Source organism: Nuphar pumila, chromosome 13, assembly GCF_984573655.1.
Source record: "Nuphar pumila chromosome 13, dmNupPumi1.hap1.1, whole genome shotgun sequence".
NCBI classification, from domain to species: domain Eukaryota; kingdom Viridiplantae; phylum Streptophyta; class Magnoliopsida; order Nymphaeales; family Nymphaeaceae; genus Nuphar; species Nuphar pumila.
The window spans coordinates 89,664,941-89,691,301 of NC_143261.1; the positions used below are offsets into that span (position 1 = coordinate 89,664,941).

A 26,361-nucleotide genomic window follows, 5' to 3' on the forward strand; every position below is an offset into this window, starting at 1 on the left:
TCTAGCTGAGCCAGTGCGGCGCACCTGGGGGCGGCAGTTTCTCCGAGTAAAAATTTAAAAAAATCAAAATGTTAATTTAATAGTGCACACATTAAAAAGGCCTTTGCAACATGTTAGGCCAGTAGCATACATGCAAGTTTTGATAATATTGGATTTGTGATTGAATTTCAGGGACGCACATTGAAAAGGTTGATCAGCTGAAAATGACACTTTGATAAAATTTGAACCTGAGATCCCTTGCTTAAGAGGTTAAGATAGTGCACCAATTCAGCTAGGTTGTTCAACTCCCTCCTTTTTAAGATAATCGGGTCATCTTAAGATTGCTTACCATGATCAGGTCATAACTCACAATTTGCCCGACTAAGAAAATTACTTTCTTACCCTTATCTACAACCCAGCACAACATCCAACTATATGACAACCCATATCTGTTCTTCAAAGATCATGTCCCTACTATAGTCACAAATTTTGTTCTCTAAAACAAATATTTAAGAAAAGTCTTGTGATGTTTTATAAAATCTAGTTTTTCTCATATATAATATCACATATATTAGTAAATATTATAAAATACTAAAAAACCATTTTTAACTCATAAATACAAGGTATTTACAAAATTTCATTGATATTTGTGACTGTAGTTTTCACCATGTTATAGGAGTTCATTTTTTTAACATGTAAAAAACATGCTAATGCTTACCCCCAAACTCTTTGCATTTTGTTGTGACCTATGTCACAGTGATACTTTAACTTATCCTTGTGTTGTGTTCACTTATATATTATCTCTAATAAAAAACAATATACAAAAATCACGTGTCTTGCATTCATTCAGTCGTGTCCTTGTGAAATAGGTTGGAAAGAGTATTCTCTATAGATTCCCAAGAAAAGGGACATAGGTGTCATTTCAAGAGATGTGCACATGGTTATCCATATTAAATCATATCCCTAAAGCTAACCACGCGTTAAGGTGGCTGATTAGAAAGGGCAATGTCAATTTTTTTGGCCAAAGGGACATACATGATATTCCAATTAATTCCAAGGGTATCCTTGGTAATTTCTTTCATCCATATTTTAATCCCATGGAAACCCACTTTTTCAGTTTTCCTTGGGGATGGCAGTAGACCGAGGGACAACGGGCCCTGCCCTGCCCTGTTTGGACCGGGTATGAATGCCCCGCTTCGCCCCAGTTTGGACGGGGGATGGAGGTGGGGGAGTGGAGGTTAAAATCCATTCCGGTGCGGGGATGGAGGTTCGGATTTTGAGACGGGGTGGAGACCTTATCTTCCGCCCCCGCCCCGGTTCACTGCCATCCCTAGTTTCGCCTCTTATTTTTTAGTAAGAGATCTGTGTATAATGTGAAGTCTTTTATTAAATTCTTTATCAAAATTGTCATTTTTTTTTCACCAGAAAAAAAAGAAAAATAAAATGAAAAGAGGGTGCAAACCGTAAGGCCCAACAAGATATGTCTGAAGTATTCCTTCTCAATTCACCTGCTCATTACTAAGAAAATGAGTAACAACATTTAATAAATTTTTATTATAAAAATTTTGACGTCAGAAAAAGTACACCAAATATAGGAAGGTCATACTGCACCCCTCCTCCTCCTTCCCCTTGCCTCCATTTTCAACCCATTTTCCGATGAATTCAGAGATTTTTTTTTTTGGATTTTTAGTTTTGATGGATTGTACACATAACTCTAAGGAAAGCCATTTCAATCTATAGCCTTTTTGTTCACTCTTTTTTTTTTTTTAATCTCTTCGACTCCACAAATATTTTTATTCCTTCTTTTTGGTTTCTCCATAGGTTGGTGGTTTTTGCTTTTGTAAGTAGTTGCGTATATTTTTCTGTAACTAACGGTGAAAAAGAAAGAAAGAATGAATAGCGTGTTTCTTGGTTTATGGGAATCGTTGGATATCTGAAGCATTTTAATAAATAATATTGGTTGAAAGAATTAGTGGGTGCCCCTTCTTCTTGATAGAAATTGGTATATCTCTTGGGGATTGGAGAAGAAGAAGCACATGGTTAAGCAGGGGCCTTGCTACCATTGTGGTGTTACGAGTGAGTCATTATTCTCTCTCTTTTTCTTTTAGATGGTATTGTTTTCTTTGCGTTTTGTATCGTTTTCTGAAGAAAAAAGTGTTGGGCTATTATTATTGTTATTATTTTATTTAAGTACTTATAATAAGTCTTGGAGCAAGAAGTATTGAGTAATTCATATTAGAACGATGAATAAATTCACAGAACATGGGAACGGGTTCCATGCTGTTTGAGTGCATGGGAATTTGCTCTGTATTTGTTTTTAATTCAATTATATTGGAAAAGTTAGTAACATGACTTTCATTTATATCTCTCGGTTGTAATTTTGTTGTTTCTGCTTGCTGGGTTTGTACTATTTTCCTTTTTCCTTCGCTGAGTTGTTTGATTAATATGTCTTCTGGATTTCTGTCGATTTTGTTAGTTTGATTAGGTGAATGACTTTTAATCAATTTATTGCTTTAGTGACCAATTTGGATTCGTTAGCACTTGCAAAATCAATTATAGTTACTTCATGCTTCTCTAAGTATTGTTTATCTGTTTTGGCTCAAAATGTATTTGTGAATTTTTTCTTAGCCTTGATGTGAGCATTGTCGCGGCTCCCTGTTTGAGTTACCAATCTGTAGATTTTGCTTATTGACAACATGCAGGAATGCTTGGAATTTGCCATTTTCCCCATCGCTAGTACCTCGTTTTTCTTCTGGTTCAGTCCGTCTTTCCTTCCGCTCAAAGATGTTTTAATGTTGTGCTTTCAAGTTATCCTCTGTTGCATATTCAACCATGCGTGCTACGTTTAGAGCAACAAGAACTGAAGCTTCACTTAGCTTCTATAAAGGCCTATTGATTTTCAGTCATCTCCATTTGCATGGCTAGTACCTTGTTTATCCTATGTTTCAGTCTCTCTTCAAATATGTCTCTGCATTGTGTTTTTCAAGTCATCACCTGTCTGAGTTCGACCATGGATGGTGCCAGTAAAGCGGGCAAAAGCAGAAACGTTGGATAGCTGCTTCAAAAGCATATTGATTATTATCATAGCTGTAGATTTGAAGATTGAAACATGTAGAGTGCTTCTTGAAGGTATTTGGGAATTATGACCTTGATAAATTGGTCATCACTTAGGTAGCCATTTTCCTGAAAGAAGTGAAGCTGCATGTTAGCACAATGTGGATAGCAGTGTCTATCTAACCAACTTCAGTTGAAAGTAGCGACATGGCAGTATGAGATGGACTTGCAAGATTTGGTCTTATTTCCAAATAGTCGCCATGTTTTTCTTAAATTGGCACTAGGGGAAATACCTCTTCCAATTCAGATAGAATGCCAAATTAATTATATATGGTTTTTACTGAAAGGTATGTATGCATCACATGAGAGCCAGAAGGCAATGTATCTCTAACATTATCCTCTTAAGCCTTTCTTGGATAGAAATAATAATTGCTCTGAATATAATAAAAAAATACATCCACCTTAGATAATTTTTGGATTTATTTTCCATGTTTTGTTTTATTCTATCCCTTGCTTTGCTTTGAGAAGATTGTAAAGCATGATGCTGCAAAATATCTAGCTAAGCCTTGAAATAGTTTTGCCTCCTTTGCTTATTTGAAATCAAATTTGTATTGGGATCACATTGGAGGATGTAAATATGAATGTTGCTGCAATGTGGTATTTTGTTGTCCTATGGTAATGCCCTTGCATAATAGTGTCGTTCATATCATCTTTGATTTTTTTGTCGAGTATCCCCAGTTATGGATCATAATTGCATGCAGTTAGTTGCAATGAAACTTAATACCTAGTCCTGCATTGAGTTATTCATTTTCTGCAGTTTCCTACTTCAAGCCTACATGTTGATGCTTCTTGGGTTGATACCCTCTTGAATTCTTTTTCCACTGCTGCATTTTTTGTAGTTCTTTGGGCACTCATAATTTCTCTCTCTCTCTCTCTCTCTATATATATATATATTTGTTTATTTATTTATTTCATGAAACCATGTAATATCTCTATAGTTTACCTTGGTTGATCAATGTGGAATTGCCATTAGGCCTTTGAAAACTCCATGCATTTTAATTGCATCGTTGAAGTTGTAAATGTGCAGTTGTGCACAACTTTCCTAGCCATATATCTTTTTGTTTATGTATGTTTGTCTTGTGAACTTTCTTGAAAACCCATGCAAGAAGCATTCTAAATATTTTGTTGTCAATACACTTCTCATATTGGGATGAGAAATAGGTGACTACTTATTTTTTGACTGGTTCCTGGCATAAAGGTTTTATGAAATCAAAGTCTCTGATACTCTGGACTGTCTTGGCTTCTGAGCATTGCTTATGTTTAATATTGTAATCCGTTTGAACCCTAGTTCCTATTTCTAGATCAATCTCCACATTCTACGATGATGAAGTGCCTTTATTCTTTTATTTCCTCTGTTCACTGTATGTATTTCTTGTCTGTGTTGCTTCTTTTGGATTCAGTCTTTCAAGGTTTGAACAACTCTTTGGAGTTTATCCACATGTTTGAGAAAAGATTGTCACTAAACTATCTAATAAGAGTTAACATATTCTGAAAAGATTGTCACTAAACATCTAATGTTTTGATGCATTAAAACAATCTAATGTGTTTAAAGCTATATGCATGCATGGATGGTATTTTGTGCATCTATCTCTCACACATAGTTAATGGAGCAGGTACTCCTCTTTGGAGAAATGGACCACCAGACAAGCCAGTTTTATGCAATGCATGTGGTTCAAGATGGAGAACAAAGGGTTCACTTACAAACTATACTCCACTGCATTCCCGTGGAGAATCTCCTGTGCCAGTGCAGTTTAAAACTTCTAAGGTGAAATATCTTCCTGGTAAAAAGAAAGAGCAGAAATTGCATAAGCGGAAATTGGATGAAGTTAGCCAAGAAAGTGAAAATGCAACTAGTGACTGTGACCCTCAAAATGAAAATGAGTTGGAAGAAGAGTCAAGCAATCAGTCTAGTTCTGGATCAGCTACATCATATTCTGAGAGCTGTGCTCAATTTGGTAGCACAGATGCAAGTGATTTCACAGGTCATCTTTTGCTTATGCTCTTTTTCTATTTTACTTTTAGATCTTTGAAGCCTTATACACATTAATTTCTAGATCTTTAGAGCCCACTACATTCAAAAGTTCTTTGGTATCAAATGTTATAATTTAAGAACTTAACTGCTCTTCATTCTAAAATATACCTGGAGAATCTAGGTACAATGAATTCTATTATTTTAGGATTCTTTGTTTTTGCCATATTGCAAAAGATTTCAGAAGTAGCTATTTTACTTCAGATAAATTTGTTTTTAACTATTATATCATATTTTCTCTTGAATTGTGGTACATGGTGGTTTAGGTTTAAAAAAAATAGTTTACTTGGATCAGTGTATTTTTATGTTTTCATAAATGGGAAATAAATAATTTTAACTCATGATCTAATTGATGAGGACACATATAGTTCCACCCCAGACATACACATGTACACACACCCCCACATGCATGCGTGCATTGCAGACATGTACAAAGATATGCATGCATGTGTGCACGTGCTGCAGTGGAGCAGAATGTGTTTCTCTGAATGAACTTTTTCAGTGAAATGGAAAGGCAGCAACTTTGATTTCATGGATTACTTGATACCTTATTTTTGTTTCATGAAGAAATTTACTGATATCAACTTGACATCGACGTGTGGAATTGTATCTTTTCTCCTATTTTAGTATTTCACCAGTTACTTGTCAGCTATGAAGTCTGTCCCATTATTATTCCTGAGTTAACAATCTTTGACTATATACTGCAGAAATGATTTAGTCAGAGATGCAACATGCAAACAAATATGACATGGAACAGTATCCTATCTCTTTTGATCTTCATGTCTCTTCGAAATTGCAGTCTCTAAACCATTTCTCTCTCATGCCCATAACAAAAGTTGGAAATTTGAACAAATATTTGCTGGATATCATCTGTCTAGTGGTTTGTCAAAGTCAAAAACCATATTCCATGTTGGTCGGCTTTGAGGAGGTACATTTGTGTTTTTTCAGGCAATGATTTTGAGGGTGTGGAGTTTATTATAAGTATAGGACACCAGTGGATGTTACATGTTTGGTCACCAGCAGGCACTGTCATGAGAAAGTATATGCATTTTTCAATTTCTTATACTCTCCTCTTTTGGGCAACAATGAAGTGGGCAAACTGGTATCTTCTACATGATCTTTTGTTTGTTTGACTTTTCAATCTTTCTCAGAACTGAAAAATAAACAGAACAAAGCATGAGGGTGAGGATTCTGTATCCATTTACGATTTTTATTCTCTAATAGTCTTATGAACAAGAAATGATCAAAATGAAAAACTACAAAATCATGATGATAGCACGCTACATTGAAAATTTTGTGATAATATTGGGGTTCTCATAACCTGTCAACATCTCGTGAAAATATTGCAGGATGGTCAAAATTTCAACCATACTTGTGACACTGATTCACAACTAAATAACTCTCTCTTAAAATACACACACACGAACACTCTAATTGAAAGAATGGAAACCCTATTATCGACAGTGAGAGTGAGAGTGAGAGTGAGAGTGAGAGTGAGAGTGAGAGAGAGAGAGAGAGAGAGAGAGAGAGAGAGAGAGAGAGATTCCAGAGGAAAGAAGGCTCAGTCGATCGTGACTGCCTTCTCATTCTATTTATTAAAAGTGTAAAACACTAGGGTACGAAAATACCCCTTTACATAATATTAATTTACAATACATGAACTGGATCTGGACCCGATCCATTACACAAATGGATCGGGTCAGACATACACAGTGAAAGTAACGATGCCTTCTTTTCAGCCTCCCTCAAGTTGTGCATGGTGTTGGACCATGAACAACTTGTTCTTCAAAAACCAAAATCTATCCTTTGTTAACCCTTTAGTGAGGATATCAACAACTTGTTCTTTAGTTGACACATACATGGGCTCAATCTCTTTGTCTTCAACCTTTTTCCTAATAAAATGTTGATCTATTTCAATGTGCTTTGCTCGACTATGGTAAATGGGATTGAATGACATGTTGATGGCACTTTGATTGTCACACAGTAACAATGACCTAGCAATCGATTCTCCCATTTCAGTCAGAAGATGTCTTATCCATGTACCCTCGGCCGTGGCAGTGGCCATCGATCTGTATTCAGCCTCAGTGCTCGATCTAGCAACCGCCTTTTGTTTTCTACTGCTCCAGGATACCAAGTTTGGCCCAATGAAGCTGCAATAACCGGATACTGATCGTCGTTCATCTGGATCACCCGCCCAATCAGCATCAGCATAAGTAACAATCTCATGGCCACCGCCTGGATCTAATTCTTCATTGCCTTTGTATATCAGCCCATCACCCACTGTACCCTTTAGGTAGCGAAGTATACGTTTGACTGCCTCCATATGTGACACACGAGGTTCATGCATAAACTGGGATACCTGATTAACTGAATATACTATGTCGGGTCTAGTAAAAGTCAGGTATTGCAACATGCCAACTAAACTGCGATACTTAGTGGGATCTCCATATATATCCCCTTCTTGTGAACTCAATTTCTGATGAATGACACTTGGAGTTGTTAACGGCTTACAATCTGTCATGCCTGCTCTGCCGAGAATGTCCAGCGTATATTTGTGTTGAGTAAGGGTAAGTGTATCATTCTTGTTATCAACTTCTACCCCAAGAAAATATTGCAGCTCTCCCAAATCTTTCATCTTAAATGTCTGATTTAATAACTTCTTCACCTGCTCAATGTGGCTTTTACAATTCCCTGTGATGATGATATCATCAACATATATCAACAGAAGGGTAGTAACTCCTTGTTCATTGTGAATGAATAATGAGTGATCCAGAAGAGACCTAGAAAAACCATGCCGTTGTATTTCTAGAGAAAAACTGTCGAACCAGGAACGAGAAGCTTGTTTCAAACCATAGAGTGCTCTCTTTAATTTGCATACATATTTTTTGGCGTCTCGTTCTGCATATCCAGTGGGTTGTTCCATGTAGACCTCTTCTTTTAAAACCCCGTGCAGAAAAGCATTTTTCACATCCAGCTGGCTCAATGTCCATCCATGTTTAATGGCTAGACTCAACACAATACGAATAGTCCCCATCTTGACAACAGGACTAAAAGTTTCATCAAAGTCTTGGCCTTCCTCTTGTGTGAATCCCTTGGCTACCAGTCGAGCCTTGTACCTTTCGATGCTCCCATCTGGTTTATATTTTATCTTGTACACCCATTTTGACCCAACGACATTTCTGTTCAGTGGTCTAGACACAATCTCCCATGTGCCACATTCATGTAAGGCCTCCATTTTTTCATTCATTGCTTCTACCCATCTTCTAGAGCTCGCAGCTTGATAGAACATAAGAGGCTCATCCTCTTTACTTATGGATGTCAAGAATAACTGAAAATCCATTGAAAATTTTTTATAACTTACCCACCTGTCAAGTGGATGTCGAATCCGTGAAGATCTTCTGATATCCATTTGCTGCGAAACGGATGATCCAGATGGATCCGTGTTCGAACAAGAAGTGAATGAGGGCTCTTTCTCTCGCCGAGTGTACACAATTCCCTTATACCTTGTTGGCTCCAAGTCATATGTGACAGTTTCCTCCGTTTGAGTCTCATTGGCTGAATCCTCATGTGGCTCATTCTGACTGCAATTTTCTGGACATTCTACTGTACCATTGGAGAAGAGTTCTGAATTTAACCATGGGTAGTATACCTCAATGCTGGAGCTTGAGTTATCAGTATCCACCATAATTGAATTATTATCCTGATCAGCAAAGTTCATTTCATCGAAAATAACATTCCTTGATATTTTGACACGCTTACTCAGGGGATCATAACACCTGTACCCTTTGTAATCTTCGGCATATCCTATAAACCTGCATTTCAAAGCTTTATCTTGGAACTTGTGCCTGAGTGAGCTATCAATGTGCACATAACAAACAGACCCAAACACACGTAATTCATGATAATCAGGTTGTATGCCAAAAAGAGAGAAGTATGGTGACTTATTTTCTAAGATATTCATGGGCAAGCGATTTATCACATGAACTGTGGAGTGGAAGGCCTCAGTCTATAATGATGTAGGGAGATTGCTCCCGTGCATCATGCTCATTGCAGTCTCAACAATATGTCGATGCTTCCTCTCAGCAATCCCATTTTGTTGAGGTGTATGAGGACAAGACACTCTTCTCTTTATCCCATTATGTTGAAGAAAATTAACAAAGTCACTCGAGGAGAATTCACCTCCTCCATCACACTGGAAATTAAGAATGTTGGTAGAGAAATGATTTTGAACGAAAGAGTGGAATTTCTGGAACAATCCAAAAACTTCTGATTTGTGTTTCATAAAGAATATCCAAGTATAACGTGAATAACTATCAATGAAAATAAGATAGTATTTACTGCCAGAAAAAGAAGTAATTGGAGCAGGACCCCAGACATCTGAACATATGACCTCAAATGGCCTTGAAGCTCTTTTATTAATGGAAGCAAAAGGTAAGACATGACTCTTACATAGATGACAGCTAGAACATTTTGTATCAATGACTTCTGAACTCAGACTGGACTTAGGAATAAGATTATTCATGACAAGTTTTTCAATAAAATGACGACCACAATGGCCAAGACGACTATGCCAAAGTCTTGGCTTATTACTTTCAGAAACATTAAATAAAAAATCAGAATCAAAGACTTGGTGAGGCTTCAAGGATGAATAGTTGGGATGAATGAAAGAAGGATCTTCTTGGAAGATGTACATGTTGCCCCATCGTTTTCCTTCAGCGAATGTCCTCCTCGTGCGAAGATCCTTGACATAAACAAAAGAGGGAGTAAATTCAACTGAAGCATTTGCATCATCAACAAGCTTTGAGACAGAAACAATGTTCTTTTGAATATTAGGAGCATGGATGACACTTGGAAGTTTAAGAGAGGACTTTGACATGTGTATAATGGCATTTCCAGTGTGTGAGATGGCATGATGTGATCCATCTCCTGTGACAATGCTATTCTTTCCAACATAAGGTGTAAGAGTCAAGAGTTTACCTACATCACCTGTAACATGAGTAGCTGCTCCGGAGTCGACATACCAAGTTCCTTTGTCATTTTGTTTCATATTCAATCCTGCCAAGGCTGCCAACAACAACTCTTTCTTTCTAGCCTCTGCTTGTGGAGCTTTCCCTTTGTTTTGAGGATTAAACCAACAGTTCGCTTTAATGTGCCCTTTCTTGTTGCATAGAAAACAGGTGGGAATGGGTCTTTGTCCCTGGACATTGGGTGTTGGAAGTATGCCATGACCTCCATAGCTATTTCTCCCTTGTCCTCCTTTTCCTCGAAAAGAACTTCCTCTACCTCGACCATAACTCATTCCCATAGCCAGCACATCTTGTGTTCCGGAATTCCCATGAGAGGCTTCAGAGGAACCTTTCAGATTCATCTAATATTGCAATAGTTTTGCACGAAGATCTTCAAACTTTGGAAGTTCTGGTAAACATAGTAAGGTTGTCGTCATAACATGATAATCTGGCCCCAATCCACTCAAGGTTTGTTGTACTTTATCTTTTTCACTGACAAGACACCCAACAACAACCAACTGATCTGTGATGCCTTTCATTTTATTCAGATATTCCATAATAGACATGGAATCTTTCTTCAGCATTTGAAATTCTCGCTTAAGAAACATAATTCTTGCCTCAGAGATTTGTGAATATGTTTGAACTAACATATCCCACAGTTCCTTTGCCGAACAATCATCAGGAAGAGCAATAAGGACCTCCTGTGAAAGAGTTGAGGTGATATATGCCACTAGCGATTGATCCCTCTTCATCCAAGCAACATATTCTGGATTCTTGTGAAGAACAACAGATTGTTCTCCTTTATCGTCGGCCTTTTCTTGCGAAAGAAATTCTGGAGGCGGTGGGACCGATCCATTAAGATGACCAGAGAGGTCCTGACTTTTTATAAACGGAATAATCTGTCTTTTCCAGGTTAAGAAATTGCAGTTATTCAGTTTTTCAGATACTAGTTGACCGAGAAAACTTGAGGACAGACATGATTGCCCGTGAGTAAAATCCATTTGGTGAATATCTTTGAATCGACGCTTAGGTATGAGAAACAAAAGGCTCGGCTAACAGAACACTGCTATCTTTGAATCGACACTTGGGTATGAGAAACAAAGGACTCGGCTAATCAGAAAAATTTTCAGATTGACAGTGATTGGCAGGTAGCAGGGAAACACATATTAAATGCAGGGAAAAAAACATCAGGAAAAACAGCAGTGAGGAAATCACAGATCAAGAGAGACAGGTTAACAGTGATTAGCAGGTAGTAGGAAGAACACACAGATTAAATGTAGGAAAAGCAAAAGAAAAACAGCAGAAATTAAACTACAGATCGAATTAACACAAAGGAAAGGGGAACCTGATTTAATTAGACACAGGACACAGATTTTGCTGATAGAAGCACACAGATTGACGCTGTGTTTCTTTGAGATTCACGGCTGATAGGTCCAGATTCACGCTGGAATGAGATTCACACAGCTGATAGGTCCAGATTTACGCTGTGTTTCTTTGAGATTCACGGCTGATAGCAGAGAAGAGGACTGTCCAGATTCACGCTGGGATGAAAAGCACACAGCTGATGGGTCTAGATGCACGCTGGGTCTTTCTTCACACAGATTCACGCTGGTTCACAATACCACGCAGATTCACGCTGGGGATTTCTTCACGCAGATTTTTCTTCACACAGATTCACGCTGGTTCACAATACCACGCAGATTCACGCTGGGGATTTCTTCACGCAGATTCACGGCTGATAAACCCACGCTGCTGACGCTGATGGATTTACGCAGATTCAAACTGTGATACACTCCCAGATTCAGCTCTGATACCATGAAAGAATGGAAACCCTATTATCGACAGTGAGAGAGGGGAAGAGAGAGAGAGAGAGAGAGAGAGAGAGAGAGAGGAAAGAAGGCTCAGTTGATCGTGACTGCCTTCTCATTCTATTTATTAAAAGTGTAAAACACTAGGGTACGAAAATACCCCTTTACATAATATTAATTTACAATACATGAACTGGATCTGGACCCGATCCATTACACAAATGGATCGGGTCAGACATACACAGTGAAAGTAACGATGCCTTCTTTTCACTAATGTGATCTATTCCATTCATGAATAATTTGTGACTTTACTGCAAATTTCCAAGTAAAATGAGATGAAATGTAAAGATTCTGTTGCAATCTATAATCTTGACATCTCTCTCTTTTTTCTAGGTTCATCACAATCCATTGTCTGGGATTCACTTGTTCCATCAAGAAAGCGAACACGCCTCAATCGTCCAAAGCGAAAGCCTTCTCCTGTTGAAAAATTGACAAAAGATCTATGTAGCATATTACATGAGCAAGAGTCATCCTATCTATCTGGCTCCTCCGAGGAAGATCTTATTTTTGAAAGTGAAAAACCTATGGTTTCTGTTGAGATAGGTCATGGTGGTGTTCTTATTAAGCATCCACATTCAACAACTCAAGAAGAAGAATCAGAAGCAAGTTCTCTTGTGATGCAAAACAAAGGATGTACTGTTAGTGAATCTTATTCAACGTCCTCACCTCTTCCTGTACATACTCAAAGCGAAGGAATAAATTCAACTAAAGTCGGCAATGAAAAAATGAAGCATGCCATGAGCCAAGCACTGTCTGACCTTGCAAAAAGGTGCTTAACAAAAATTTTCATGTCATATTGATGCAGGCACTCTTCATCAGCACCTGAGGTGCTTCCAGTGGTCTTGCCACAAATGCTTTCTATTTTTTGAAATGGTGTACCAAAAAGTGGTCTTAGCATGTGGGTCCTTCTGTTCTTGAGTTATTAAGTTACATTGCGTCACCTACATGTTCTTGGGAGTGGATCTAAATGACTTAGGCTTCCTTTTTTCTGAAGCTGTTCTTAGTTGGTTTTGTAGGGATAAGGTCTCCTATGACAAATTTCACATTCTGCAAAGCAGTTCATCGCCTCTGCGATTTATAGAATTGAAGGTATGTTTCATCCGTGTTCATTTTCTGACTCCTTGAATTTTCCATGATTGATTCAAGCTGGACATATATGATTTAATGGTTTCCTGCAAAAGTCAAATGAGTCAGTGGTTCTTTTTCTCAAGGAATCTTCATGTAGCTCATGCAATTGATGCTCTTCTTGGAGTAGGATGTTATTAACTATGAAGAGTTCATTAAACATTTCACTCGTGAAGAGCAACAACATTTGATGAAACACCTTTCTTCTATTGATATCTCCAAAAGTCCTGCCAGGTTAGCTATCTACATACACTATCTGCACATTTTGTATGGCTGTGTTTATTCTTTGTTTTGATCTGTTGCCCTGTGTGCAGCCTTAAAAACATGTTTGACAGTCCATATTTTAAAGAGGCCTTATGTATCTACCAGAGGCTGCTTTCTGATGGTGTCTTTGATCTCTCTTTCTCGGGGGCAAATATTGAAGCTTGTAAAGCTTTGAAAAGGCTTGTTTTGTCTGAAACAACCAAGTCCAGATGGGTTGAAAGATATACGCAACTGAAGGTCAGCACCTTTTGCAGTATCTCTAGGTTTTCCAAACATCATGTTCTTCCTTTCCTAACCTTGTTTATTGGTATTTTGATGATGTTATTTGTGAATCCAAATGGCTACTCTTATGACATCTTTTCCTCCTCCTTTTCATTTGGCATTCCTTAGGACTCAAAAAGTAAGGAGGCTACTGGAAGGAATCCAAGCTTGCCCCGTGGTCTCCTTGAATGTGGCAACTCAGTACCCATGAAGAGACCTGATGATGGGCATCTATGCCAAAATTTTGCAGGTATGAAATTCTTCTGCTGCAATTCGAATTGGTGGAAGCTATTGGCTTCCCTGGTGTGTATATTTGTAAATGTTAGATCTTCTTAAGCACTTTTATTTCTTCCCTATAATGGCATTCTGTAAACGTGCATGCTTGTGTTGGAACCCTTACTAAGTTAAGGTTGGCCCTTGGTAAGGTGATTACCTGGTAGTTTGCTCATGTTCATAGAAGTTCCTTTTAAGGTTTTCGAATTAGTTGTTGCTTATCCTTAGGCTCTTTGCAACCTTAAACCAAATAATGTGGAATTTTTAATCTCTCTTTCAATAAATTTAATGTTTGTCCTCCATAGGTATACGCACCAACATGATCCTTGTTGGTTTTGGTATTTCTAAGGGTTCAAAACTCTTTGTTGATCACAATGGTGATGAGTCTATGTCAAGGATCTTCTAGTGTGGAGTGTTAGAGTGGAGCATTAGCGAGAAATTGTCTGCTGGAAAGTGCTTTTTCATGTTCCAGTTAGCAAGTCCATCGTCAACATTGATGACAAAATCTATTATATCCTCATATTGGAGAAGAACCACCTTCTTTAGAAAATCCCTAACTTGGGCAACATAATAGTAGTTATCACAGTGAATTAATTAGAATGTGTGCATAGAAACTATAACTTTTCATGTGCATTTAAAGCCTTTTAATAAAGGTTTAAATTTTGAATGCCGATTCAAACTTCGACTGAATAAGGAAAACATATAGAAAAAAAAGGAGACTCATGGAAACACAAGTTTAGTTCCATATAGACTAAAAATAGAGGGCAACTGGTTTCTCTCTTCTATAAGGTGAGCAAGGCAGAGGATTGCAAACCATCTAATTGTATGTGGGGATGAATTATTGTCTAAACCATACCAAAGTTACCAAAGTAATATACCGATAAAGACATAGCTGGCACTAGCTTTTGGGCAAAATATCCAGATTGACCACAAATTTGAAAATATGACAAATCTGGCTGATTGAATTTGTTTTTTCTTGATGGCTTTGCCCTTTTGTTGCCCAAAAAATTAGACCCCTTGGTCAAAACCATTTGTCTAAGTTGCCGGCACCATGTAAGTTGTAAAATTTGGTGCCATGATTTCGACCAAGACGTCTAATTTTTCAGGTGACAAGAGCAAAACTGTTAAGAAAAAAGTAAATCGGCTACATTTGTCATATTTTCTAGTTTGCAGTCAGTTATGGTCCTGTGCAAAAAGCTAATGTGGTCTATGTCATGTTTCGTATTTTATATTTTTCTTTTTTTCATCTAAAAAGGACACAATTGTCCTATGACACACCTTGACTGTATTATACACAGTCAAAGACATGTCCTATCATGTCATATGATTAGCCGTGTTGCACTGCATATTGTGTTGTGTCATAGGTGACACGAGCCCAAAATGACATGTCCCTGCGACATATGCATCTAGTAGGCATTTTGGTTCAATTCAACTGGAGATAAATGGGTCTTCTTGAGGATTTCTATATAACCTATTGCCTTCATGTTGCACAAATGTATTTCATGTTTCCACCTTTTGTACAATAGTTGCATCAAACTAGGCATGATGTCTGAATCCTGACAATTGGTGCCAAGTTCAAAAACTGCAGTACAATGTTTTTGATACTTAGTGCTTAGTGTTAAAAATAAAATTATATTCAAATACCCGATAAGGATATTTGTCTTTTATCATATAGTACAGTCCACTAGGAACTGAAATGTAATTTAGCATTGTAATAAATAACCTGCCCAATAGCCATATTATGACTCTTAGGCACCATGTCAAAATATGATTGTTGGAAGGCAGTCCAACTAGACGTTGGACTGCCACCCAACAGTCATAATAATGACGGTTGAAAGGCAGTCCAAAGAGCTGGACTGCCTCCCATGTGCTGGAGTGAGGCTCTATAAATAGAGCCTCACTCTCTTGTTATTCCTCAATGCTCTTAGAAGTATTTGAGGGTTTTCTCTAGAGTTTTTCCCCATCTTATAGGCTTGTATGCCTCTTGTGCTGTTTGATATTTTTATCTCTTTTGAGATTGTATTTGGTCCATTAGTGACCAACCTTAAGTGAGTTTATTAAAGCCCTTTGTTGGTATTGTATTTGTTTCACTATTATTTCATTGTATCTTGTTTCATTACATGGTATTAGAGCTAGGCTCTTGAAAGAAGGGGAATCTCGTGAAGGAAGTGTTCTTCGATCATTGATCATTCCCTATCTCCTCTATTCTAAACTCAAGTATTCATTATGGGAGAAGGAGAGTCTGCCACCGTCATCACCTATAAATTCAATGAAAACAACTACTTCATGTAGGCGACGGCTATGGAGAATCATATCAAAGGAAAAAATTTGTGGGGTTTTGTTAGTGATTCTACTATTGAACCACAACTCAAATTGACTAGAAGAGAAGGAGATCAAGTCCAAGCCTTGTCCGAAGAAGAAAAAGAAAAAGCCTTGGAAGAATCATCATCAACAACAACAACAACAACTATGCCTTCATCCCAAAACAATTGGGGTCGGCGATATGAACCAAAAAAGAAAATCATTCTGGGTCTTCCACACGAATCCTTCTCCTCCAATCATTTCTATCCAATGCCATGTCCTCGGTGAGGTTCAAAGCATTCATATCCCTTCCTATCATCTCCATCCATGTCTTCCTAGGCCTACCCTGACCTCTTTTAACTAATATATTTTCCCATTTCTCCATCCTTCTAACTGGAGCATCATTAGGCCTTCGTCGAATATGTCCAAACCACCGTAAACGATTCTCTCTCATCTTATTTTCAATGGGTGCAACGCCTACCTTCTTACGTATCTCCTCGTTCTGAATTTTATCTTTTATTGTATTTCCACACATCCATCTAAGCATACGCATCTCAGCTACTCTCATTTTTTTAATATGATGTCTCTTGGCAGCCCAACATTCTGTACCATATAGTAAAGCGGGCCTAATAGTCATCTTATAAAACTTTCCCTTCAACCGCAATGGCATTCTACGATCGCACAACACTCCAGTTGCACTTTTCCATTTTATCCACCCAACCTTTATCCTATGATTTACATCTCCATCAATTTCTCCATACTTTTGAATGATAGATCCCAAATATTTGAAACAATCATCCATCGGTATTTCTTGATCACCAAGCTTCACTACACTCCCATCACTACTTTGTTGCTTACTGAACCAACATTCTATATATTCTGTCTTACTCTTACTCAACTTAAAACCTCTTGCTTCCAATGTCTGTCTCCATAATTCTAACTTAGCATTAACCCCAGCTCTAGAGTCATCAATCAAAACAATATCATCAGCAAACAACATACACCACGACACATTTTCTTGAATTGATCTTGTAAGCTCATCCATCACTATAACAAATAGGAAAGGGCTTAAAGCAGATCCTTGATGTAACCCAACCGTTATAGGAAAATTGGTTGTCACCCTTCCACAAGTGTGGATAGTAGTTACTACCTATGTCACATGGGTGCGGGTGCGGGTGCGACATGGGTGCGACGCAATTTTAAAATTTTTGGACACGGGAACTCGGATATATATTGTTGAAGAGGAGAAGGGATGACCCGAACCCTAGGTAGAGAGAGGGAGAAGAAGAGAGAGAGAGAGAGAGAGAGAGAGAGAGAGAGAGAGAGAGAGAGAGAGAGAGAGAGAGAGAGAGACGACTGTGAGAATAGAACTCGATTACCTCAATTAGTTAGGGCTTCTCTCTATATTAAATAGAGAGAGGCAAAAAGGAGAAATTACATGTAGGTCCTTATGAGGACAAAAATTCAAAAACCCTCTAATATAAAATAACTTAAGCAAAGAACCACCTATTTTCAACACTCCCCCTCAAGCTGGAGCATAGATATCAATCATGCTCAGCTTGTCACAACACTTTGAAAAATTTGGCCTAGCAAGGGGCTTTGTAAACATATCTGCAACTTGGTCTTCCGACTTTAGATATTTGGTAGTAATATGACCAGCTTGAATCATATCTCTTACATAGTGGCAATCAACCTCAATGTGCTTTGTTCTCTCATGAAAGACAGGATTGTTTGCTATATATGTTGCCGCTTTGTTATCGCACATCATGGTCATTGGAGAGAGAACCTTCACCTGGAGGTCATGAAGAACAGTGCAAACCCACATCAATTCAGCAGCTGTTTGGGCCATAGCCCGATATTCCGATTCAGCACTTGACCTGGAAACCACAGTTTGTTTCTTACTTCTCCATGAAATCAAGTTTTCTCCCAGAAACACACAGAATCCTGTAGTAGATTTTCTATCTACTACAGATCCAGCATAGTCAGCATCTGAATAGGCTACTATCTCCAGAGTTCCACCTTTCCTGAACCATAACCCTTTTCCAGGGGATGATTTTAGATATCTGAGAATCATTATGGCTGCATTCCAGTGTACTTCAGTTGGTTTGTCCATAAATTGGCTAACTTTGCTTACTGCTAAAGCAATATCCGGCCTGGTCACAGTTACATATAATAACTTCCCTACTAGGGAGCGATAGCTTTTGCTATCAACAGGTTTTGACCCTTCTTCAAACAACTGAACTTTATGGTCCATGGGAATATTTGCTGGTTTAGCTCCCAACATGCCCGTTTCCTTTAATAAGTCAAGAACATACTTCTGTTGAGACAACACCATCCCTTCTCGGCTCCTAGCAACTTCTATACCTAGAAAATACCTGAGTGAACCAAGATCTTTTGTAACAAAGTGTTTTTGAAGATGAGCCTTTGTGGCTTCAATAGCTTTCACATCATCTCCTGTAAGAATAATGTCATCCACATATACCACCATAACAACTATGCCAGAGCTAGTTTTCTTTATAAAAAGAGTATGATCTGCTGCTGATCTATTAAAGCCAAAGCTTGACATTACTTCAAATAACTTTTGAAACCATGCACGAGGACTTTGTTTCAAGCCATAAATCGCCTTTCGCAATCTACACACTTTCTGACACTCCCCCTCAACCTCAAAGCCTGGAGGTTGTTGCATGTAAACGGTCTCAGATAGATCCCCATAGAGAAATGCATTTTTCACATCTAATTGGCATAAGCTCCAACCATGCTGAACAGCTACTGAAAGAACAAGACAGATGGTACCTATCCGTGCAATAGGAGAAAAAGTTTCAAAGAAGTCAATTCCATATGTCTGAGTATACCCTTTTGCGACTAATCTGGCCTTGTACCTTTCAATAGAACCATCAGATTTGTACTTTATTGTATATACCCATTTACATCCAACAATGTCAGCATCTGCTGGGGAATCAACGAGATCCCAGGTATGTTGAGATACTAAAGCTGTCATTTCTTCTTGCATAGCCAGCTTCCAGCGATTATCAAGTGCTGCCTGTTGATAATTCAGAGGAATAGTTTCAGCAGACAGGGCTGAAACAAATGACTTCAACTGTTGTCCAATTCTGGCATGAGAGACAAAATGAGATATGGGATATAAGGTACATTGTCTTGTCCCCTTACGTAGAGCAATAGGCTTGTTATCATCATCCTGGAGATCACTATTGTCAGTAGAACTTACCTCAGGAGAAGAAGAAGATGAAGGCTCTTGCGGAAGTGGAGCTCTACGCACATATACCAATGGAGGATTATTAAATCTGGAAGTGGATGAAGTTTGATTCGGTAATGGGGGCACAGATTCCAAAGGAAAAGGAGGTATAGGTAATGGAAAAGACTCAGCTGGACAAACCTGCAGCGAGGAACTAGAAATAGAGTAATATGGAGAGGATTCCAGGAAAGATACATCCGCACTGACATACTCTCGGCGAGAAATAGGATCATAACATCGATAGCCCTTTTGATTTTTTGGATAACCGATAAATATGCATTTTGTAGCTTGAGAGGCTAATTTATCACGGTCAGGGCCAAGTTTGTGTACAAAAAAACACATCCAAATATTTTTGGTGATAAGGGGAAAAGTGGAGCATTAGGTTTTAGGATATGTAATGGAATTTGATCACCCACAGAAGACGAAGACATGCGGTTGATCAGATAGCAATCAGTGGTAATCGCATTACCCCAGTATGACGTAGGAACATTGGATTGAATCATAATGGCCCTGGCAACATCAAGGAGGTGTCGATGTTTTCGCTCAGCCACCCCATTTTGTTGAGATGAATAGGCACAGGAAGTTTGAGGTTGGATGCCATGATCTTGGTAAAATTGTAACAGACCTTTTGATTTGAACTCGAGAGCATTATCAGTGCGAACAATCTTGACAATAGATTCAAACTGAGTTTTTATTTCAAGAATTAGAGATTTGATAATACTTGGAACTTCAGATCTTTTTTTATTAAAAATACCCATGACAACTTAGAGAAATCATCAACAATAACAAGAAAAGTAACGACACTGAGTCCTAGTAGGAATCTTACTAGGACCCCATACATCTGCATGAAGAAATTAAAAAACTTTATTACTAGACTGACTCTGACTCGAAGGAAACGAACTTCGATGATGCTTGCCCAACTGACATGCCTCACACTGAAATGATGTGGTGGAAGGAATCTGAGGAAAGACCGACCGAAGCTTTGACAAAGAAGGATGACCAAGACGACGATGCCACTGAACAGGATTGAATGAATGTTCCACTGCAGCATGGACAGTACCCATTGGATGATGTAGGTAGTAAATTCCATTTTCTTCATAGCCTCCACCAATCTTCTTCCCCGTCAGCAAATCCTGAAAATGACAACCCATTGGATCAAATATTACTCTACAGTTTTGTTCTTTTATAAGACAACTAACAGAAAGTAAACTTTGAGGAAAATTTGGAGCATGAAGAGCATTTTTCAACTGTAATGAGGAGGATATTGAAATATTTCCCTGACCAACAACCGGGGAGGAGCTCCCATCGGCTAAGGAGACTCCAATCTGAGACTTAATATCCTTTAGATCTGAAAAAACACGAGAATTGCCACACAAATGTCTGGATGCACCAGAGTCAATAACCCACTTACTATTAGTCGGATGAAGATGATTTCCGGTTGAATATGCAACACCAGCTACAGGAGGAGTGGAACTCAAAGGTCGAAGAGCTATGAGCTCATCATATTCGGCACGACTAAGAGTGATACTACTCTCATTTTCAACAATATTCTTTTGTACATTTGTAGCCTCGATAGTAGTCACATTTGCTTTAGGAGTATATGACTTTAATGAAGAAGAGGTTGGCCGACCATGCTTATCCCAGCAACGATCTTCTAAATGTCCAGATTTTCCGCAGAATGTACAGTGAAGCTTTCCTCTGCCACCCATACCACGTCCACGTCCTCGTCCTCTGATATTCTGAACATTTCCACGCCCATAACTAGATGGGACAACAAGAGCAGATGACTGAGTCACAGACTGAGATTGTGGCAGAGAGATCGCAAGTCTACTCAGGCGATTGTAAGCATCGGCAAGAGTGGGAACATCTGATCCAGTCAACATTTGAACTTTTGCAACGGAAAAATCTGAAGAAAAACCTGTAAGGAAACGAGCAACCATGGTTTGTTCTTGATGATCTTTTTGCTTTGAGCAACATAGGGGCCTGTGAGCATTAAGTCTTTCAAACGCAGCTTTGACCGAGGCATAGTACTGGGCCAAGGTCTGATCTCCCTGTTGCAAATTATATATTTCCTGTTCGACTTGCAGGATACGACTCACATTCGTTTCTTGTGAATATGTATCACGAAGATTGTCCCACATCAGTTTGGCTGTATTATAGTAGATCAATCCATCTGCAATATGGGGTTCGACACTATTCATGATCCATGACATAACTATGTCATTATCTTCATCCCAAGTCACATATTTTCCCAATTTCTCATTGGGTTCGCCTTCCAACAAAATATGTTTTCGACGATGTCCAGATACCGACATCATAAAAGTTCTGGACCACCTGGCATAGTTGTTTTCATTCAACCTTACGGAAGAGCCATACGAGAAGGGGTTGGCAAATGCTTTATATTCACCAATGTGTTCCAATTTGGAATCACACTTTGAAGTTTCAGCCATACTAACAAAATATTTCTGTTTCAAAAAAAAATTTGGACAGATTTCAAGCAACCTACCAGCTGTTCACAAAAGAAACACCACGACAATAAGGAACAGCAGGTCACACGAGGAGAATATTCCCCAACACCACAGGAATCAAGCCTGCAATCTCCACGACAATAGTGAACAACAGCCAAATAACCACAGGAATTAAGCCTGCAATCTCCACGACAATAGTGGACAGCAGCCCACACACATGAGTCTTGAACAACAGTCCACACACATAACAGTCACGCATCAGCTATAACCAACGACCAAAAACAACTTACACATAAACATGATGATTTTCAACACAAAAAAAAATGGCTGTTTCCACTACAGAGCTTCCGATGCTGAAACTAATCACGACAGCATGGGAAAAACAATCACGACATCATGAAGGATCACGGCTGATGTGGGTTTGATGCTAAAGTCACGGCAACAGATGTAATCACGACAAACAAAATAATAACGATAGCATGAAGGATCACGGTGGATGCTGAAATCACGACAGATGCTGTAAGTCACGACAGCAATTACTGAAATCATATTTGCAGATGCTGTAAGTCACGACAGCCACAAACACCTCGTGGCAGCAGACATAGTCATACGACACTAGGATCTGCTATCAGCTGCCACACCCAGGCGTTACCAGATGTGAAGAAAAAAAAATTCGATTGCCTGACCTGAGTACTCCCACGATGTTCTCTATGTTGTTCTTTAGGTCTGATAACAGATCTAGGCCAGATCTGTCATCAGATCTAAAAAAAATTTTAATCGACACCTGGTTCGAGGATGTAGATCACGCTCCTGAGATCAGCTCGATCACGCTCTTGAGATCGCTAGCTCTGATACCATGTTAAGAGGAGAAGGGATGACCCGAACCCTAGGTAGAGAGAGGGAGAAGAAGAGAGAGAGAGAGAGAGAGAGAGAGAGAGAGAGAGAGAGAGAGAGAGAGAGAGAGAGAGAAGGAGAGAGACGACTGTGAGAATAGAACTCGATTACCTCAATTAGTTAGGGCTTCTCTCTATATTAAATAGAGAGAGGCAAAAAGGAGAAATTACATGTAGGTCCTTATGAGGACAAAAATTCAAAAACCCTCTAATATAAAATAACTTAAGCAAAGAACCACCTATTTTCAACATATATTATTATTATTATTATTATTATTATTTTTTAAAAAAGTCCACAGACACAACACAGTCTGTGACTGTGCACAGTCACAGTCTGTGACTGCAGCACAGTCCACTGTGCAGTGTGCACTGTAACTGTGCACAACACTGTGCATTGTGCACTATGCATTGTGACTCTGACTGTGCACTGTGACTCTTTTTATATATATTTTTTAAATAAAAAAGAAAAAAATCGTTTTTTAGGGACAAATGGACATTTTTGGACTCGGTCAAAGTTGACCGAGTCCAAAATGTGGACGGACTCGGCCTCAACTCGTTGACCGAGTCTGACTCGGCATTGACCGAGTCCAGGCCGAGTCCGAAGCTGCACCCGTGTCCACACCCGTGTCAGGGCGTGTCGACTCGGGTGCAGCACCTCCCTAGCCGAGTCCGTGTGACTTAGGTTACTACTCCTTCATACATATCTTTAATTATACTAATGTACTTGAGAGAAACATCTTTCTTCATCATTGTTCACCAGAGAACGTCCCTAGGTATTCTATCGTATGCCTTCTCGAAATCAATAAAAACCATATGCAAATCTTTGTTCCTCTCTCTATTTCTCTCAATAAGTTATCTAAGAAGATGTATAGCTTCCGTAGTTGATCTTCCAGGCATAAAACCAAATTGATTCTCCGATATCATAACAACCTTCCTCAACCTAGACTCAATCACCCTCTCCCAAAGTTTCATAGTATGACTCATGAGTTTTATACCACGATAGTTTGTGCAATCTTGTATATCACCCTTATTCTTATATAGAGGCACCAAAGTACTCTTCCTCCACTCATTAGGCATCTTATTTGTCCGTCAAATCTTGTTAAAAAGATTTGTCAACCATTCTAAACCTTTCTCTCCCAAGCATAAGGGTGATATACAAGAAGAATACCAAAATAAATTAGAAGATTGGGAGGCAAGCAATGCACAAATACTCTCATGGTTTATGAATACCATGGAGTTTAAGATTGCCACCAATATCATCAAATTCAAGAAGGTATGTAACGCATGGAGCTTTCTAAGAAGTACCTTTATCCAAAAGGATATGACTAGACCAGTGTTATTAAAAGTGCGCCTCAAGGCGCAAAAAGCACGCCTCGCCTCAAGACGAGGGGCTTTGTGCCTTGAGGCGCAGGCATAAGGCGCAAAAACCCTGAGGCGCACGCCTCATACGCCTTGAGGCGTACGCCTCAGGGCGAGGCGCACCTCAAGGTGAGGCGTACACGCCTCACCTTGTTTTGGTCAAATGGGGGTCAAAGCCTCCCATTTGACCAAAAAATAGGGTTATTTTGTCGGGGCCCCTCATTATCTCGTCTCTCTCCCACCTCCTTGCTTGTCTCCCACCTCTCGTCTTCCCCTTATCTCACTCTCTGCTCTCGCCCACCTCTCGCTCGTCTCCCACCTCTTGCTCATCTATCAACCTAAGAAGAAGAAGAAATAGAAGACGAAGACTGCTCCTCTATCAGCCTCTTCTCTCCTATGTTATTGCATGCATACCTATGTGACAGTTTATAGATTCAACGAGATTTCAATAGAAAAAAGTTACAGTTTATAGATTTCAATGAGATTTCAATAGATAAAGGTTGATTCAAGCTCTTTGCAACACGATTAGCAAACTCGGTGAGTCAGCTCGTGACTTGTCTGAGTTGGATCGGATCGATCCCTAACTGAGTTAAAAAACAATATCTTAGTTAGGGACTAAACTCGTCGAGTTTGCTAACCCCAAGGTGTTTTTCAACTGATATATTACGATGACAGAAGTTGGAGAAATAGACATAAGTTAGATTCTTTAGCAAATTCAGCCGATGCAATACAAATGACATGATATACTTTTAATATTGGTTTTCACTTATTAGATATACATATAAATATATCAAAACCACATGCTTTAAATGCTTCATAGATGTATACATGTTATTTTTATCTAAATAATTGATGCAATTGTGATTGCTGCATATTTGGTAGAGTGTTTTAAGTTTATACACATTTGCGTATTTGGATCTTTTTCCTTTGTTGTTGAATGATTCTATAGAACTGTAAATGTTCTTTTATTTGGATTTTGATAACACTTATGCTTCGGTTTTGCGTCAGTTAACTTCATTGCTTGCTGAAATTGGATTGAACACAAAAGAGGCCCATGCTTTCTCTACTACAGATGGCTATTCTCTGGATGTTTTTTTTTCCTGCAAATGCGGCAAGAGATCAATTTAATTGAAGATAATTTTGGTTTCTAATGTTTGAAAAACAACATAAATAATATCTCATGCTGTGAGAGAATTTTGGTTTCTTAGATACTTATATAGATCAAGTTGTTACATTAATGTTACTTTTACTGTTTTACATGTTAATCTCACATTTTTTCAGTATTTATTTGAGATTTTTTAGTTCTTGTTGGTTGTTGCTTCATCAATAAAGCACTTTTTATTTATTTATAATTTTAGATATTTTTTTATAGTTTTTTTTAAGTTTTAAGTTTTTTTTTTTTAGGCTTACGATTTTGGTGGAGCGCCTCGCTACGCCTCAACGCTTTTCACAATACTGGACTAGACTTTATTATCTCCAAGACAAGGTACATGATTCAAAACAAGAAGATAAAAGTGTAAGAGATTTTTACGGTATTTTATCTCCTATTTGGGATGAATTAGCTATGTTGGAACCAAAATGGGAAGGTTCGGCTATTGATATGAGAAGGACCCAAATCGAAAAAGAAAATCTTTTCTCCTTTCTTTATAGTCTTCGATCGGAATTTGAGCAAGTAAGATCTTCCTTACTTCATAGGACCACTTCTCCTATAAGTGAGGCCCTTGCTCAAATTTGTCAAGAAGAGACAAGACTTGGAATGCACAAGTCTAATGATGAGGTCCTTGCTATGGCAAGACCCATAAATTTTGTGAAAACATATGAACCACCTCACTTTGAGAAGAAGTTTAATGGGAAAAGACACAATGGAGGATGATATAAAGGTAAAATTATTTGTCATCATTGTAAGGAACTCGGACATATAAGACCAGAATGTCCCAAATTTAAAAAGGTGGCCGCCTTAAGTGAAGAACCTTAAGAATCAAGAAAATGGGGCGACTTCAATGAATTAAATTTTGCTCAAATAGCAGAAGTCGTCTTACAACTTCTCAAGGCTACACCTTTTACATCCGGGGCTGTCATCTCTTCCTCTTCTCCTCCAAGTAAGACCTATTGGATTCTAGACTCGGGTGCTTCTTTCCACATGACTCATAATGAGTCTCTATTATCCG

General features: G+C 38.6%; 1 protein-coding gene across 1 annotated transcript in view; it reads left to right on the top strand.

Moving 5' to 3' along the window:
• The first annotated feature begins 1,519 nt into the window (after positions 1–1,519).
• Positions 1,520–26,361, top strand: part of LOC149819093 (GATA transcription factor 27-like) — a 47,378-nt gene continuing 22,536 nt past the window's right edge. The window contains exons 1-7 of the mRNA XM_089986341.1: positions 1,520–2,055; positions 4,707–5,075; positions 12,330–12,765; positions 13,013–13,085; positions 13,252–13,355; positions 13,436–13,622; positions 13,776–13,896. Of these exons, the coding sequence (XP_089842467.1) occupies positions 2,016–2,055; positions 4,707–5,075; positions 12,330–12,765; positions 13,013–13,085; positions 13,252–13,355; positions 13,436–13,622; positions 13,776–13,896 (1,330 nt within the window). The 5' untranslated portion in view covers positions 1,520–2,015. The remainder of the gene's footprint in view (positions 2,056–4,706; positions 5,076–12,329; positions 12,766–13,012; positions 13,086–13,251; positions 13,356–13,435; positions 13,623–13,775; positions 13,897–26,361) is intronic.